Source organism: Eleginops maclovinus, chromosome 5 (assembly GCF_036324505.1).
Source record: "Eleginops maclovinus isolate JMC-PN-2008 ecotype Puerto Natales chromosome 5, JC_Emac_rtc_rv5, whole genome shotgun sequence".
Taxonomy (NCBI): domain Eukaryota; kingdom Metazoa; phylum Chordata; class Actinopteri; order Perciformes; family Eleginopidae; genus Eleginops; species Eleginops maclovinus.
This window is the reverse complement of record NC_086353.1, coordinates 19,904,846-19,921,629: the sequence shown is the minus strand read 5'-3', so window position 1 is coordinate 19,921,629 and position 16,784 is coordinate 19,904,846. Positions and strand designations below refer to the sequence as shown.

Sequence of the window (16,784 nt, the reverse complement as noted above, 5' to 3'; positions counted from 1 at the left end):
GATTCAGACTGATGATGATCCAATGGAAGAAAAGCAATTAAAAAAAAGCTTTCGTTAACTAATACCTCCTCCATCTACTGCTTGTTTTACTCCCACTCTGAAAGAATAATAACAGCCTGTCTCGCCCGTATCCTGCATAGAAAACAAATGACCAATCATCTGTAGTCCTGAGAGAAAGCGCTTTCTACCGCTGCACTCCCCAATAAAGGACTTTAAATAAAGTCCCGTCTAAATCACACTGGATACGATTTAAACCACACACACTGGCACTTCTTACTTTATCGTTCTTGTAGGTGAGGTGCTGCAGGTACGCCGCTGCGTTGCTCCGGACGGGGTCCAGCCTGTAGTTAAGCATGGCGATGACCTCGGGCAGCTCCGGCTGACGCCATCCTCCGGGGCCAGGGCCGGGACCTTTTCTCAGAGTGCTGTCCAACGAGGCCATACTGCCCCTCTCACCCTGCGCCAGCGGGGCCCCGCCTCCCCAGTAGTACACGTCCCCCGGGCCGCTCATGTCGCCATCCAACGTGCCCTCGTAACTCCTGGGGAGGAGGGAGAACATGTGTTGGTGAAACACAGACATCCATCCATGCCAGCAGAGAGGAAATGTGGAAATAAGGTTTGCGCTAGGGCCGGGGGGATACGGAGAAAATCATATGCTACAGAAGTTGTGAGAAAGCAACTTCTATCGGACTATGCAAGGTGTGTCATTTACTAACAAAGCTAAAAACTTAACCAGAAAACAGAAACTCTCAGTGCTCTGTGTTCCTACGGTTACAAACTGAGTGTCTAACTGTTACTGTGTTAGTGTGAAGGTAACACCTCACATAAAAAGGCAGACGCGTTGATTGCTGGTGTTTAACCACGGACAATACCGCGTTATTTCCTTAGAGTCCGTTGCAATATCAAAATTGTAGACTAGCATCCCTATATAATGATGTTGTGAAGATATTTTGGGGATAAAGGCAAATAGGAACAGACTGGAAAGTTGAGAAAGAAGGCATCACTTTTTTATAGACAACCTGCAAAACTCAAATAAATACCTAATCACCAGTTCAGAGCTGCCTTCAAAATAAAAGCGTAAAAAACTACTGCAATTACCTTAAATAATAACACTAAATACATAGAAATGTATTATCAACAACAAGAAAATAAAATGTATCAATCGCTCCAACAGCAGACTTTTAGGGAAGGAAAGGTAACACTTATCAAAATGTCAACATTAGATTGATACATTTCCCATCCTAAGTTTACCCTGTTGTTGCTTTTAATTATTGACAACAATTCTATATATTTTCCCTTTACTTCGTCTTTTCTCTGAAATGTAATTGATAGTGTACGGGACATTATAATTTGCCCTTCTCACACAGAACATACATCTTTGTGTTAACAGGTCTTACCCAGCCCTGCGTGGTGGGGGCCCATGCTGGTAGCCGTGCAGGTTGCGGGGCACGGTGCTGTAGTGCATGGGGTGTCCCATGCCGTAGTCGGGCTCGTCGTAGCCCATGCTGCGCTGATCGTCCTCCAGACCGTACGGCTCCGGGACAAACCTAGGGATGGAGGAGAGCTCCATGGCACTTCCCATACGGCCGACCTTCACAAGGACAAAATAAGTCAAATGCTGCTGGTAAACTTATGCTATGGGTTGTATACGTGCTCACTCCTTTATTCTATTCTATCCTTAACATATGGCAGGGTAGCAAAGCAGAATTTAGCGTGTCAGCTAACGACCGAACAGCTTTAAAGGGATTTTTTTTTTAATTACACTTAGTCGAGAAAAAAGGAAAATACAAGTTTTATCAAGATAACTTGTCATTTCCACATCATATCTTGTGAAAACTTTAACTTCACCGCACCTTAGAGCAACTGGGAAGTCACTGATGACTCAGCTAGGACAGACAGTCATGGGATAAAAGCTCATTAAACTGAACTGCAGGTTGTTTACAGAAGAGGGGAAGGACAGGAGGTTGTAAAGTCAGAATAGTTGAATATGTGTAGCAAGTGGATCTTTCTAATATTGGCAACACTTGTGGTTACCTTGAAAAATGTCCCAAATAAAGATTTTATCCCAAAAAACAGGATTTATAGCATGATAACTGTGTTGCACCCAACAAAAGTGTTGATTGAGTTTCCGAAGAGGCCTCAGCGAGAGTCTACTGAGAGCTGGAGATTATTGATCGTACCTGTGGCTGAGCAGCATAGGGGTCCAGCTGGTTCCTGCTGACGGCTCTGTAGTTCGGATCCAGAGTTCTGTAGCCGTCAGGATGGACCGGTCTGGAGAGGGGGAAGGGCAGAGGAGTTGAGTTGTAAAGATTCCTCCATCTTTACCCATCTTTTTTTAATGCTTATACACCGCGGTATATATTGTACACATTTACTGCTTCTAATGTTGTAAAACATGCACATATTTCTTCTCTGAGGTCAATGTAAACATTCTTTTCAGATTTATTTATTATTTAATTTAACTTGTTTATGTTTCGCTACATAAATGTATCTGATGCTTTTTCATTTTTATTTCTCCAAAGCATCCTTTTCCATCCCATAGATTTGCCTATGGGAGCAATTTGGGGTGAAGTACAGGTATCTTGCATAAAGACACTTGACATATCGACAGCATGTGTCGGGATCGAACCACTGACACCTATTTCCCCCCTAAGCCACCACCAATTAAATAGTTGTATTTATCTTGCATTTTATTTTATTCTGAATAAAGCATTTCATGAAACCTTAATTTCCCTCAGTATTCAGATTCCCTCGAAGGCTTTCAACAACAAACTGTACCTGTAGCGATCATCCATACGAGCCCCCCGGCTCAGGCTGGGGTAGGCCTCGGACGGGGGCCCGGTTCGGTAGTCGTCGTAGCCCGCCGGCGGTCCGTAGTGGTAGTTGCGGGGCACGGTGTGAGTGGGGTAATCCATGGGTGCAGCCGGTTGTACGTGTCTGTAGACGGGTCCAGTGCAGGCACTCATACCCGTCACTGAACCCCCCCCATCCAGGGACAGTGTGTCTGACACGGAGGGGATGACTGTGCGTGTGGTGGTGGTCTTTACTACTTTCTTTACCTGGAAGAGCAAGGTGAGGAGACAACAGTTAGTATATATAGACTTAAAATGATGTTGCTTGCAAGTATCAATGCATCAGTGACAATAAAATATAGTTTTTTAAGTGTATTTTCTTTATTAGATTTTTAGCTACCAGGCTCTATATATATATCACACTAAATGATGATGTTCCAAACCTTTGCTTGAAGAAATGTTCTCTAATTGGATCTTATTGAATGTAATTTGAATACCCCTGCTATAGATGCAATCTTAAAGGAAATGTCACCAACATGCTTCAGATGTATGCAACTCACAAGTGTTTTTCAATTAGTCATTTCCCTTTGTATCCTCTCAAGTTACCGTGGTTTCTGTGCGCCTCGTGGTCCCGTCTTCATTGGTCTCCACGGAGATAACAGGTTGAGCCTCCTGAGGGTCTTCCTCTACTGTATACGTCTCCTGCACCATCTGACCAGGCTCCATCCTGAACTGCACACATGCCAGAGGAAAGAAAACTTGAATAAAGGGTTCATTTGGGATATGTTTTGTTTTTTTAAAAAGATGTTTTTGAGCAGCCAGTGACTTTATTGTAGAGACAGAGGGGATGACATGCGGCAATAGTCCCGAGCCGGATTTGAACCCTGGTCTGAATGGAGGCTTTTCACATTTTTACAATTTGAAAACAGCAGGAAAAGAGAAGTTGTCTTTGGAAGATGCTTACGTGATGTGTCCCGTTGATGTAACCCTCGTTCAGTGTCAGCCTCTCTATGTCTGCATCACAAGGAATGCGGCCGTTCTGCGGAGAAGAAATACACGTGAGGGGAGTCCAACACACACCATGACTGCTTGGAATGACTATACGCGTTTGAACGCATACACATCAGGGCATGGCCTGAGCAGTTAGAAGTCGTCCAGAGTGACGGGCTAAAATATTGCTCAATTACATGCATTTCTTTACAGTGATGCAACTACAAAAAAATATTGCAAGGAATTGTCAATGAAAATAATCATTACAAGCAACTACTTAGTGACAGCCTGACCAGAAACAAACCTTTTCAAAACACCTACATAAAAACATAAAAAATAAACAACATTTAAAAATCAGTGATAGTTAAAAATTCAGTTTTCATTGCATTTAAAAAATGATTTATGTGCACGGACTGTAAGAATGAAACTACATCCAACAACTATGTGAAGGAACTGTGATAATGCAATGAATCGATGGAATAATAAGTAATGAAATGAAAGTGAACAACAGAGTGAGACAAACAACAACAAATCCGACACCACCTGCATTGACAGCCAGGGAGTGGTGATGGGTGTGGTGCACTTCCAATTCCAGCCACAGGGGGAGCTCTATGCACCCCTTTCACCTCCACTACTATGTCGGGTTAAGGGGGGTAGATCCCTATGGATCAGATAGTATGCAGTGGTTTCATGCATGTTGTATTCTTAATCTTAAAAAGCTAAATAGGTGAATGCTGCTCTTACAGGAGGAGCAATGACAGACGATTTTAAGTGCCAATGGTACATGATCACACTCTTTAGTTCAGGCAAGGACTCAGAGAAGAATAGAAAGTGTGTGATGGCAGATGTGAGCGTGTGGGAACCTGTCAGTGCAGACTCAGGTTGTGTTGCGCTGCCTGGGAGAGTGGCAGAGGCATGCCGAAGCCTTCGGGCTATGTAAACACACGCAGCAGAGATAAGGACTAGCACAGGCTATATTTCTGTCCCACTCTCATTCTAACACTCACAAAAACACATACTCTACCTATGCTTCTGCTTCTTATCAGCCTCCAGGATTACCTGGGGCTGGAATGTGTCCTCCATGCCTACATGTATGTGCGACAGAAAGTGAGAGCTTTTTCAAAAGTATGCGTGTGTGCGCGCGCACGCCGGTTTATTCACTAATGGCAGAATGTGTCAATAAGGAAGTAAGAGAATGAGCAAGAGTGCGTGGGTGTGTCCTGTCTGAGAGTATGAAGTCACTCGACAGTGCCTGAACCAGGTGAATGACTCACACATGATAAACAGGGTGTGTAAAACAGTGAAAAAGTGTTTATCAGCTACACACAGAGTCAGATGTTATCCAAGAATTCAGAACTGATGAAGCAGGGCTGAAGGGAAACCAGTTAACGGACTTTGTGTTGCTGAAAAAAAGTGTCCAAGGACGTCTTCCTTATTTCAGAACATGCAGCGAATCGTGGATAGACCAGCTGGCTGACATAATGTAGATACCAAGGTAAACTGTTGAGTAAAAAAGCCCAATATCACGACATACAAATTGTTAAGCGAGTCGCGCCTCTGCATGCAAACTCTCATGGACAAGTCAAGACAAACATGATGATGAGCTACAGCGGGTTGTAAAGGTGGTGAAGAGGTAGGATGACGATGCAATGACTTTCGTTTTGGATGAGAGACATACTGAGGAGCCGCTGGAGGATGGAAAAACATACGTCAGCGAAAGACGCGAGGAGCAACAGAGGGTGCAAATGACCTCCTCAGGACAGCTAAAGAGTGGTGTAGGAATAAGTCTTAAAACCCAGAAATGAGTTAAAATCTGGTTCCTTTCTGTCCAAGTCGACCGTTTTTAGGTTTATATTTGTATTTTGTGCCTCTACTGGGACATGTCTCCATGCTTTAATGTTCAAAAATGCAAGGGCATATAACTTTGATGTCTTTTTTTTTTATAGCCTAACATCTGGCGGTTGGATTAAAGCTACAAAAAGATAGTGTGGTGTTAATATGTGGAGATTATCCTTCTGAATAAAACGTATAGCAATCAAAGATGTTTGTTTGGCACATGTCTTTTTTTCCAAAATATTATAAATCCAGCAAAAAAAATGTTGACATTTGTTGAGCCCTTGTGATGCTAACTTTCAGGTCAGCCTATAAGTATCTCTGCAGCATCTAAATGTAACCCAGACAGCAGGTATGTTGTGCACTACCATCCAGCCAGGCCACACAGAGGGATGGAGGTGACTATGAAGATGAAACACGGGATGAACTTGCTTGGATGAGTTGAATCCGAGGGACGTTTTCGATGGAAAATGTGCGTGATGGTGGAAGGAAGAAAAGGGAATAGGGGCGAGGGGAGTTTGTTCCGTGTTACCTGCATGTTGGGGAGGGGGCGGGGCAGGGTGCCGGCACACGACCTCCGCTCCTCCTCCAGAGCTCGGCTGAGCATCTCAAACTGCCTCTCCTGCTCCCGCACCGAGGCCAGCAGGGAGGCCGTACTCGCACACTGCTCCATTCACACGCTGGGAGCAGAGCAGATCAGAGCACAGGACAGGACACGACAAAGGTCAACACCAGAGAGCAGAAGAGAGTCAAACCAACACCGGGATTTCATTAAAGAACAGACACATACGGATAAATCACCCATGTAGACAGAAGAGCACAGTGAACACCTGGGAAGTGCTAATGAAGCTGGAATGTAAAGGTTGGAAAGCAGCAGGTGCTGACGCAGGAAAGGCAAGGGAAGATAAATGAGAAGCGCGGAGATAAAGACGCAGGTACGGAGACAATGTGAGTACAGACAGAACAGGAGCGAGAGGAACAGCAGGCACAAGGAAAGAGCTTCTGGAGCATTCATCTACAAAAACGATTATTCAGTGCAAATTCAAGGTGGGACCGGGACCAGTAGAAACTGCCGTCACGTTGTCCCACGTTTCCTCACCTTGTGCCTTCACGGTTAAAAATAGAGAGAAAGTGAGATGCATGACGAGAGACGATTACAGCAAGCTTGTTAACACTTCTTCAATCCGAGGTGCGGAAAAAGTGGGGAAGGAAAGGGGGGACGAGTGCAAAGTGTGAGAGCATTCAGAGGAGTTATCGAGACGGCGTCGCACCAGCGAGTTACACCGAATTGGAAACGCCAGATGTGTTCGGAATTGGGATGGGGTGTTCGCCCCCTTGATCAGAGAAAAGTTGGCAGGAGTTGTTTTTGATTTAATAGTTTAAAAAATACAGGTGGTGAGGGGCAACACTACCCTAAGAGAAATCAGAATGCCCCCCAAAACAACCTAGATTTGGGCAAATATTGCCACCAAGATAAAAACACAAATATGTACCAGTTAAGACCACTATCGTAATCAAACACATTTGAATCCATTTCATTTTAAACGAAAGTCACTGGTTTTCAAAAGTTCCCCATGAATGTTGAAAAATATTCCCCGGATTTTTCTTTTCTTTTAAATATTATTTGCATTTTCTTCATTGGTACTACACTTACTATACCCTGCAAGGCAAAATATGGCATTTATTTTCACATACAATCTATGATCAATTCTTTTAAAGCCTCACCTCTTTTACTTCTACAAACTAAAAGCAAAAGAGAGTCCCAAGTGAAGTCATAAAACTGCAGCAATTCAATTATCTTTTTTATATGCATTGGACTTCAATCTATAAACCCGAATAATGAGAAGCATCAAATAGCTTCCATAGATAAAACACTACAAGCGACCAAACCAAGAAGTTGTCATGGGTACGTTTTCCTGATTTAGTGCTAAAGACATAAAGGCTGGACGATAATGGCAAACAGTTATGTTAAAATTCTGAAGATAAATTACACTAACATTTTCCAACGGTGAATCCAAGTGTTTTAGTGCTACTGTAGTTCTTAATAGGATATTATGTATTAGTAGAATTACCTCCAAGCCTATTCTCTCTGGTAAGCAAATCAAACAATGGTGATCTCAGACAATAACAGTAATTCAGAAACTTTGACACTATTCAAAAGTTGGTAGAACCGGTCTGATCCTCCTCCTGAACTTTCACTTTCCTATCACAGCGAGTTTAATGATTACTCAGATGTAAAAGGAGTGCTGACTGACAGCGCACTGTTCCAAGTGCATTTCAAAACTAAAAAAATAATTAGAGGACCGTTATAAATACCAATGATCCATTCTGCATGAATAAAGCTGAGTACTTTGACACAGTTATGGTACAAATGAGCCAGAAAGAGAAAACATTTGGAATACAATACCATAGATGACCTAAGCCTGAAATTACAGAGTCATGATAATAAGCAGACGCCGCTACAGACCAAAGTAAGACAAGGACAAAGTGTCTTCTCTCAGACTTTGTCCACAGGGGTGCTGGTGAGGGAGGAATGAGCAATCTGGGGAAGTTCTCTTGAATGGTGACTGTCTAATAACGGGATGACATGATCATGGCTCATCTCCAAACCAGGACTAAAAGACATTTTCTACTTCAAAGTTCACTGACTCATGGAAATCTGCTCTTTGTGTGCCCCTAGAGGACTGGGAACAAAGACTCCTGTATGAAGTGTGTGTGCATGTGTGTGAGCAGGCCAACTGATTGTTTGATCAAAGACTAAATCAAAAGGTGGCAAGTGTGCATAGCTGACGATAGTCTCCTTCATTTGTGTAAGGGGTAAAAACACAATTCAGGACAGAAGCACACGCATTCTCGCTCCATTGTCATACATTCCACGGTGAGATTTAGCGTGTCATATCCTGTCTCAGCTGTTGGAAGCGGTCCTAATAAGGGAGCCCTTCACTCTCTCATTGTGCTGCTCTCATCCGTCTCTAACACTAGCACGTTTTTTTTGCTCTACCCGGCCAAAAGACTTGAATCCTGGAAAGAGAGAGTGGGCCCCATTACCTTCTCTGACTATCAGGGCGTCCGGACACAAACACACTGAGTGCCTCTTCAGTGGATAATGCTCGCAAATGGATAGATGGTTTAAAATGATCTCAAGTGGGTATAAGTAACCCCCAGTGATAAGCTAAGATTACATTAAAACTTAACTTGAAATGTAAGATATAGAGTGCTATGAACATATTTTAGATATTGCAGAAAAAAAGGCTTTCTGGCAAATGGACATGTTTTGTTCAGCAGGATAATCGCCCCATATTAATTACAGAACTTTTAAAGGTTATAACAAACCCAGAAACATGGTAGCATGACTCCATGTATACACCGCTAAGCTAAAAGGCGGCTTATGTTCGGCATAATGATGATTAGTACTCTTATTTAGTCACTATTTAGCAGCTGTCCTTGTTATGACACATTCATAAATCCTCCGTGGGGTATTTACAGACATAATTATTTCGGAGAACATAACGGGAAAATCTCTTAAGCTAGTGCAAACCACAGAACATATTTTTAGGCATCTTTAAATAAATAAAAACCCTCTTAAGATGAGGGACTGGAATTGCTACAATGCTAACTCATTTCAAGGTTTTGGGAGTTATTCCTTCACCACTAAATAGACTGTGATCCCAAACACAACTCTTACCCTAAAATAAATGCTTGAGGTAAGTCTGTGGAGGCGTCAAGTTTGACATCAGGGACCGAGCCCTGACACATCAGATAAGTCGACATGCCACAACGTGGGTTGATCTTCACGGCTCTATCAAAACATCAACACTTCTTTGATAGCGAGAGGAAGAGAGTCTGTAGTGGCTGCAACACACACACACACACACACACACACACACACACACACACACACACACACACACACACACACACACACACACACACACACACACACACACACACACACACACACACACACACACACACACACACACACACACACACACACACACACACACACACACACACACACACACACACACACACACACACACACACACGGCTTTAGCCACTTAAAGCCGGGGCATTAGTCACTGAGCTATTGGAAGTCCATTAGCAGCAGCGCTAAATCATATCTGCTAATGGGATGGTTGTACAATTACTAAGCCACTTAGTCCAGAGCCAAGAACCAACACACTTATTGGCAGCGTTGGAATCTAACAAGTACATTTACGAGAAGTATAGTATGTAACTATTATTTCAGTCGTACTTGTACTGTATTTATATTAGGCTACGCATACCTTTACTCCGCCAAACTTTACACGAAAAATGTGTTCATTAACTTAACTACATTAATGTAACTAGGGCTGCAACAACTAATCGATAAAAATCGATTACTAAAATAGTTGACAACAAATTTGAATTCTATGTTGTTACTCTGTTTGCTGAGCTGGCTATGTCACTCAAAAAGAAAACATTTGAAAAATGGCAGAAGCAGGGATAAGCACGGTCCGACCAGAGCCTATCTATATATGGCTCTGGATCCGACTAAAATCATCCACAGCGTGGGAGCACTTCACCTTAAACAACACTGGTTGTTTGTGCAATATTGCATGACAAGTAAGGGACAATGTGCAGCGAAGCCGCCACTGAAAAAAAAAAACACCCAATCAAGATCCCTCCGCTTCGCGTCGGTCTCTGATGATACTGTCAGTGTTTTTTTATCAACAATGACCGGCTCACTGCACATTACCCAGCTTATTACACGGCCAAATACTAAACAAACTAATGACTAACTTGAGTTATTTTACCTTTTATTAATTCCAATTTGGGATAAATAAAGTATTTCTGATTCTGATTCTTCTGCGATTTTGCAGAAAGTGGGTTGGGTTGACATTGTTTTTGTGCTATATTTATTAATAATAATAATAAATGTATTTTATAAGCGCTTTTACAGGTGCTCAAAGTCGCGTCACAAAAGGTACATCAAAAGAAAGACAACAAATAAATAAAGTAAAAGTCACATTCAAATCGGGCAATGTAACATTATCACATTAAAAGCCAGAGTTTGAAAAGGTGAGTTTTTATGAGTTTCTTGAAGGTAAGGAGTGAACTAGGACACATTGAATACATTTTAGCAAATCTGAACATCGGCTACATTTGGGTTGTCTTGTGTGTTGATTTTGTCAATTTGGAAATACAGTTTTCTGAATAAAATAATAGAAAACATTTTTTGGCACGTTTTTTATCTGAAGATTGTATAAATAATCAACAGATTAATCGATTCTGAAAAAAATGGTTAGTTGCAGCCCTAAATGTAACACCTTCAAAATACAAAAAACACATAATATACTTATGTGATATGATGGGTTACTGTACTCCTAATTAACCCAGATTTTACTAAGTTAAATTAGCTGAACATTGGCAAGTTAAAGCATTAAAACAACATTAAATTACTTTGGTCTTGGATTAAAGTACGGACCACGGCGCGGGATAGACAAATATACCATTTCTGGAAATGTATTTGCTATGAATTGCTATTTATATGTAAGAATGTCTAATTAATTCTTGAGATATTGTGCTATTGTTAATACTGTGTTGTGCTTAGTGATGGTTAAAAAGAAGGATCACTTTTGTTTCACTTCCGTACTTCATTAAATGCGATGAGTTGTTGTGCTTGTTTACGTTTGTTGTGTTCATGTGGCCTTAGTGTCTTGATGTGTGTGTTTGACCGCAGTGCGTTTGTGGAAGAATTTGCCAAAGTAAAGGATCTGAGTACACTTACCACTACTGCTCATGTGTGTCCACTACTCCCTGCAAAGTCTGCAGTACGCACTCGCAGCCGGTCTGTTCGTCTATCACCCCGTGCCCCGTCGAGTATTGTGACTGCAGTATGTCATATGCCATCATTGCTATTTCAGCAGCTCTGGTGGTGTTGGCAAGCTGACATGCTTTCTATTCTACACACACACATACACAGAGCCGAGGTGAAGCTATGGTAAAATGCTGTTGTCGCTTGGCCAAGTGCGCCGCTGACTCGGCCTCATTTGAATGGTCACAGAGAGATTGTGTGTGTGTGTGTGTGTGTGTGTGTGTGTGTGTGTGTGTGTGTTGACCTTGGCTTACATCCAAATACTACCGCCTTGCCGTCCTAACATGAAACCATGAACACCCCCCCCCCCCCCCCCCTCTTGCTATCTCCCATGTGGCCTACAGTGTGGTAGCTGCACATGCAGACACCTACACTCATTCACTTTTCAGGGACTTCTGCAAGGCCAGCAGTCTGATCTACAGTCCGCCAACTCACTATTCTTAGTGAGGAAGGAAACGAGCAGGCAACTGGAACTAACAGAGCCCAAAAAACCTGCCAAAAACAGAGCGACCGGTTAAGTCTATGTCCACCTAGCTGTAGCGAAAAGATATATTGTTGATTTGAGCCTGGATGAACAATCATAACGATATATCACGATAAAGTTTAGAAATTAAAGTCACCCAGCCACACATACAACAAAACATTTAGGTGATAGGAGTTAGGCTAGTTCAAGCTGGGAAATAAATCATAAAGGACTCTACATTTTTGGCAATCATGCCCACATTATTTAAGAATTCCTCCCAAGACAGGATATGGACTTACTTTTAGTTTGGGTGAAAAAGCGTGTCCAATGAGGGCAGCAATTGATTATTATTTTGATTATTCCAGAGTTGATTTCTGCCCATTTTCAATTTTCCAGAGCTATAAGGAAACATGTCCAGCCCACAGTCCAAGATATTGAACTAAGAAAGATTATAAATTGATAAGTTAAACCCACATGTTTAATAAGGTAGAAGTAGAAAATGTTTGGTAGTTTTTCTCCCTTAATAACTTATGTAATACCAATCATTATTTTTCAGTTGATATACTGATCTGCTGATTGTTTCTGTGTGAAATGAACAATTAATGCTTATTTAGTATACCAAATGAATACTGAATTTGACCTCCAGCAGTGTGCAGGCTTATTTCACATAGCAAATGTCTATATTTGTAAATAGGCTAGATCATAATCTTTTATAATCGATCAAAGGACAAGGGTCTGGAAGGCAACAACCCATGTTAGGGTAAGGCATTATCTGCATACCATCATATTATTAATACTGCTACAGTCAAACATGTAAGGACAGTAGGAGATCTGTTTGAAACACATAATTCCACATGGAAACAGTATGGCAAATGTTACTGATGTTAATCAAAAGTCAACAAATCATAAAACAATTATTGATTGATGTTTTACATTAGGCTACATCAAACAATAATCCCACATGAACAACTTGGTTTCCTTGAGTCTTCTTATTCAAACTACAATGAATTAAATTTAAATCATACAAGTCATACATTTAGATTTAAATCAACATAAACCAGCTCTACATCTAGGCATCAGTCTTTAATTCAACTTCAATCAACGATGAGATGTTACCACAACCAGAATCCATATCAAATTAGGCTGCTTTTTCAACAACATGTAAAAACTTGACAAATAATGAACATGTCCAGTGTTTTCCTACACGATAATAGCCAGGCAAACTAAGAACCAACGCTCAGCAGTTGGTAAAGATCTACCACTGGTGACTTGCAATCAGAGTGTGGCTACCACTTAACAAGGAAGTGGGTTAAATAAATTGCTGCAGTGAAGACCATAAAAGTGCAAAATGACGTGCAACCTTTCCAAGAAAGTTAACCATGAACATTGAGGGAGGGTACAGTGCAACAGTTTTGATTCACGGCTGTAGAAATCTGTGCACTTTGATTTTGTTTCCTCACACGTCCGCCCCTGCATGGAAAGCCGTGCTCACAGTTCAAATAAAAACACAGACTGCAGGTGTAACCGTTGGAGGTATAGAGAGGAAGAGAAATAAAGGGAGAGAGAGAAGACAGACAGGGAGGAGGAGGAGCAAATAAAAGAAAACCCCAGCTTCTGTGTGTCAGAGGGACACACCCGTAGAGTGCTCTGAAAGCCGGTCATTACAGAGGCTCACAAATGATAGCCCTGGTTAAAACAACTGGCTGAGCAGCAAGACTTCAGCCCCCACAGACAAAATGGCTCGGCACAAACTCTAGGCAGCAAAAAAGAAACACAACTTCTTCAGCCCTTCCTTTTTTAATCTCATAGAAGGGACGTTACTGAAAAACATGCATGTCCAAACTTGCTCACAATCTTTCTCATCTCAGGTCAACAAACAACAAAGCAGACATGCCTGCTGGGTATTTAGATGAGTGTGACAGGCATGCACTGAAACTCATCAATCAGCTGACTGTACCAATGCAAATCAACAAATCACAGTTACTTGAAGCTGTCAAACATGTCCCATGTTAGCTTGTGTGTTGTTGTCATGTAATGTCACACCCACAATCTAAGTAAGAGTGAAAGTATCAAGCTAACTCTAAAAGTGCTCAACTAAAGGCAGATTTTAGCCAGGTCACTGAGAAATCCAACATCCTTTCACACCAATGAACTGTAAATTGAGAAGCAGACAAGGGACTGAATAATGAAGCAACAATCACGCCTGCCACCTTACCACACCCCACACTTACAGACCCACACAACAGGTTCTTGCTTTTTTTTCTTATCCCCCTAGCTGCTCCACCACTCCTGCCTTCATCCACAGACCACATCAAAAGACAGCTGCTGAAACATTAAACAGTGTGTCTCCACTGTACACTTTCAACACACACACCTAAAACAAAATACAATAAACCGACAAATAACACACCCCGCATATTCACCTGAAAGCACCGTGCAGCTTCACTGTCCGTAGATAGCGGGCGTCTCAGGTACAATACATAATAGGAAATTCATAAGTAAACCGAGACTGGACTTTGACCCCTATCTTACGGTCTGTGACGGGGCGTGCTGCCGGTCACTTCCGTGTACTCTCACCTGGATAGCTCGGTTAAAAAAAAACTGGCGCAGAAGTCTTGCTGCCTCGCTGTTCAATAGCAACACAGAAAACACTCAACATGTTATGGCGTAACGTTATACCAGACATCGAAAACTAAGACCATTCATGGAATAGACTGCTATAGTAGCTTTTTAATTAGCATATTTAATCATCGTGATATCAACCCATTTAAACTGCATATATTGGTTCTGTATAACTTTTCGCCAAGTCTCACTCTAGATAAGTTATTCATCAAGCTAACGACCGGAATACACCAGTGCTAGCTGAGTTAGCTCGTGCTATTTTAGCTAACCTGCTAACGCTGCGTTTACAAATAAACAAGTTCCCCAAAATAAAAAGATATTCACTCTTTTCACAAACAACACATCCCAAACATTAGTACCGGGCATTGAGACAAAAAAGACTGACCATTACCAATTCTGGAGAATGTTAGGCTTGTTTTTCAAAGTCCATAAATGCTTGCGAGGTGGATTCAGGCCTAGCCTAGCCGCTGCTGCTGCTTCGCTGACACTATCCGAAGCCGCAGCTCAGAGAAGAACTGAGTTGAGATGAGGCAACAAAAACAGCTCGGTATGGTCGAGCAGACTCCGAACAACTGCACAGAAAAAGTGTCCACCGCAGGGGCCAGAGACTCTCAAAGAAGAAGGAGAAAACACCCACCTCTGTAATGTCCTATCTTCCTTGCCTTGGCTTGTTGTTCACTTGTCTCTGCTCTTCCTCTCCGCTGGGGGGAAGAGGTGGGGGCGGGCAGCAGGGAAGGGAAGAGCATGGAGGAGAATCGAGCAGAGTGGCAGCGCTACGGGGGGCGTTTTTGAAATATAAGTTGACATACCGGCATTAGTACTTTTTAAAATTCACAAGCTTAATTCGAAAGAGGGCTTCTAATGATTGGCTACATCACTTCAACTAAAAACTTTACAATAATTAAGATTTGGGGTGGCTTTTGATTAAACAACGAAGTCATTATTTTAATAGAAGAAAATATATATAATGAATCATTATCTAATACCTTGCCAGAAATAAAGAAGAAAACTACTATTTTCATTTTTTTCCAAACACAGTTTATGGTAATATTAATAACCCATCAGCTTCATACGAATATAGAATTTTCTCAGCTTCCAGCCACAACACCTAACATTATTTTTGTTTAGCACATTGAAATACTCTCTAAAAATAAACACACCACCTCTAGAGTTCCAATATTGCCCTCATGTGGTCTTAGTGGTGCTATTACAGAGGAGCAGCATAACAGCGAATGCCTCCGTTTTAGAAGTTTGTTATGCTATTGCACTGGTGGTGGTCAGTAACTATACTATGGTACATTTACCTTACTGCAGACTAAAACACTGTATGTACTTTACTTCAGTATCCCGATTTGTGCTACTGTATACTTCTACTCTACACTTCAACTTCAACATATCAGAGGCTAACACTGTACTACTGTAGCGTAAACTACCCAGTAGCAAATATAAAAGTTCAAATGAGTAGGGCTGCAAACATTGATTTTAATAACAATGTTATCTCCCAGTTAAAACGATTAAATTGTTTAATCATTTGAATAAAAAAGGTCAGAAGGTAGAAAGAAAATCCCCTCACAATTTCTGACAGTAATGTCCTCGTTTGCTTGTTTTCGACAGTCCAACACCAGAAGAATATTGAATGGGCAAAATCACTCAAGCAAAATTACTTAAGCAACTGTTGGTTGAATTGATTAGATTATTATTATTTATTGATTTTTCATTGACTAAATGAATAGATTCTCTACTATAAGTAACGAAGTCTTTACCAGTTTCAACATCAAATTGCTTCTAATTGCTAACAATAATACATTTACAATAATTAGCCATAATAACCAACTTAGCGTTTTGCAGCTTTTCAGTTTTGCTGCGCTTTTAGTAAATGCAGCAGCTGTTTCGTCAAGTTGGTGAATGTTTTCTAAAAGCTGTGACTGTATTGTCAAGTTTGTGAAGATGTTTCTTCATGTGCATGTGTGTTTGCACATTTGCATTTTTTATTTGCATTTATTTAATACCTCAGGGGGATTATCCTAATGGAAATGTTCTGGGCTTCTGCAACGTATTTGCACCTCTTGGCCACCGTAGAACAACCTGTTCAGACAAAATAAATTAGTTCATAATTTTGCAAGACAGCATTTAGACATTTCCAGTCCTGCAGACAGCCAGTGAGTAGCACTATAGTGTAACTAAAGAAATGCAGGTCAGAGTTCCTCTAAACCTCTTGTATGTT

At 41.4% G+C, this 16,784-nt stretch overlaps 1 protein-coding gene across 8 annotated transcripts in view; it reads right to left on the bottom strand.

The window, feature by feature from the left end:
• ctnnd1 (catenin (cadherin-associated protein), delta 1) overlaps nucleotides 1-15,414 on the bottom strand; it is a 35,772-nt gene extending 20,358 nt beyond the window's left edge. For 2 of the 8 annotated variants that reach the window (XM_063883510.1, XM_063883507.1), the window contains exons 1-8: nucleotides 15,198-15,329; nucleotides 6,148-6,295; nucleotides 3,757-3,831; nucleotides 3,399-3,524; nucleotides 2,779-3,059; nucleotides 2,181-2,271; nucleotides 1,398-1,591; nucleotides 278-539 (exon numbers count right to left, since the gene is read on the bottom strand). In XM_063883510.1, the coding sequence (XP_063739580.1) occupies nucleotides 278-539; nucleotides 1,398-1,591; nucleotides 2,181-2,271; nucleotides 2,779-3,059; nucleotides 3,399-3,524; nucleotides 3,757-3,831; nucleotides 6,148-6,288 (1,170 nt within the window). In that variant the 5' untranslated portion in view covers nucleotides 6,289-6,295; nucleotides 15,198-15,329. The other 6 variants (XM_063883506.1, XM_063883508.1, XM_063883512.1 and 3 more) reach the window with 6 other exon arrangements.
• Nucleotides 15,415-16,784: the final 1,370 nt, after the last annotated feature.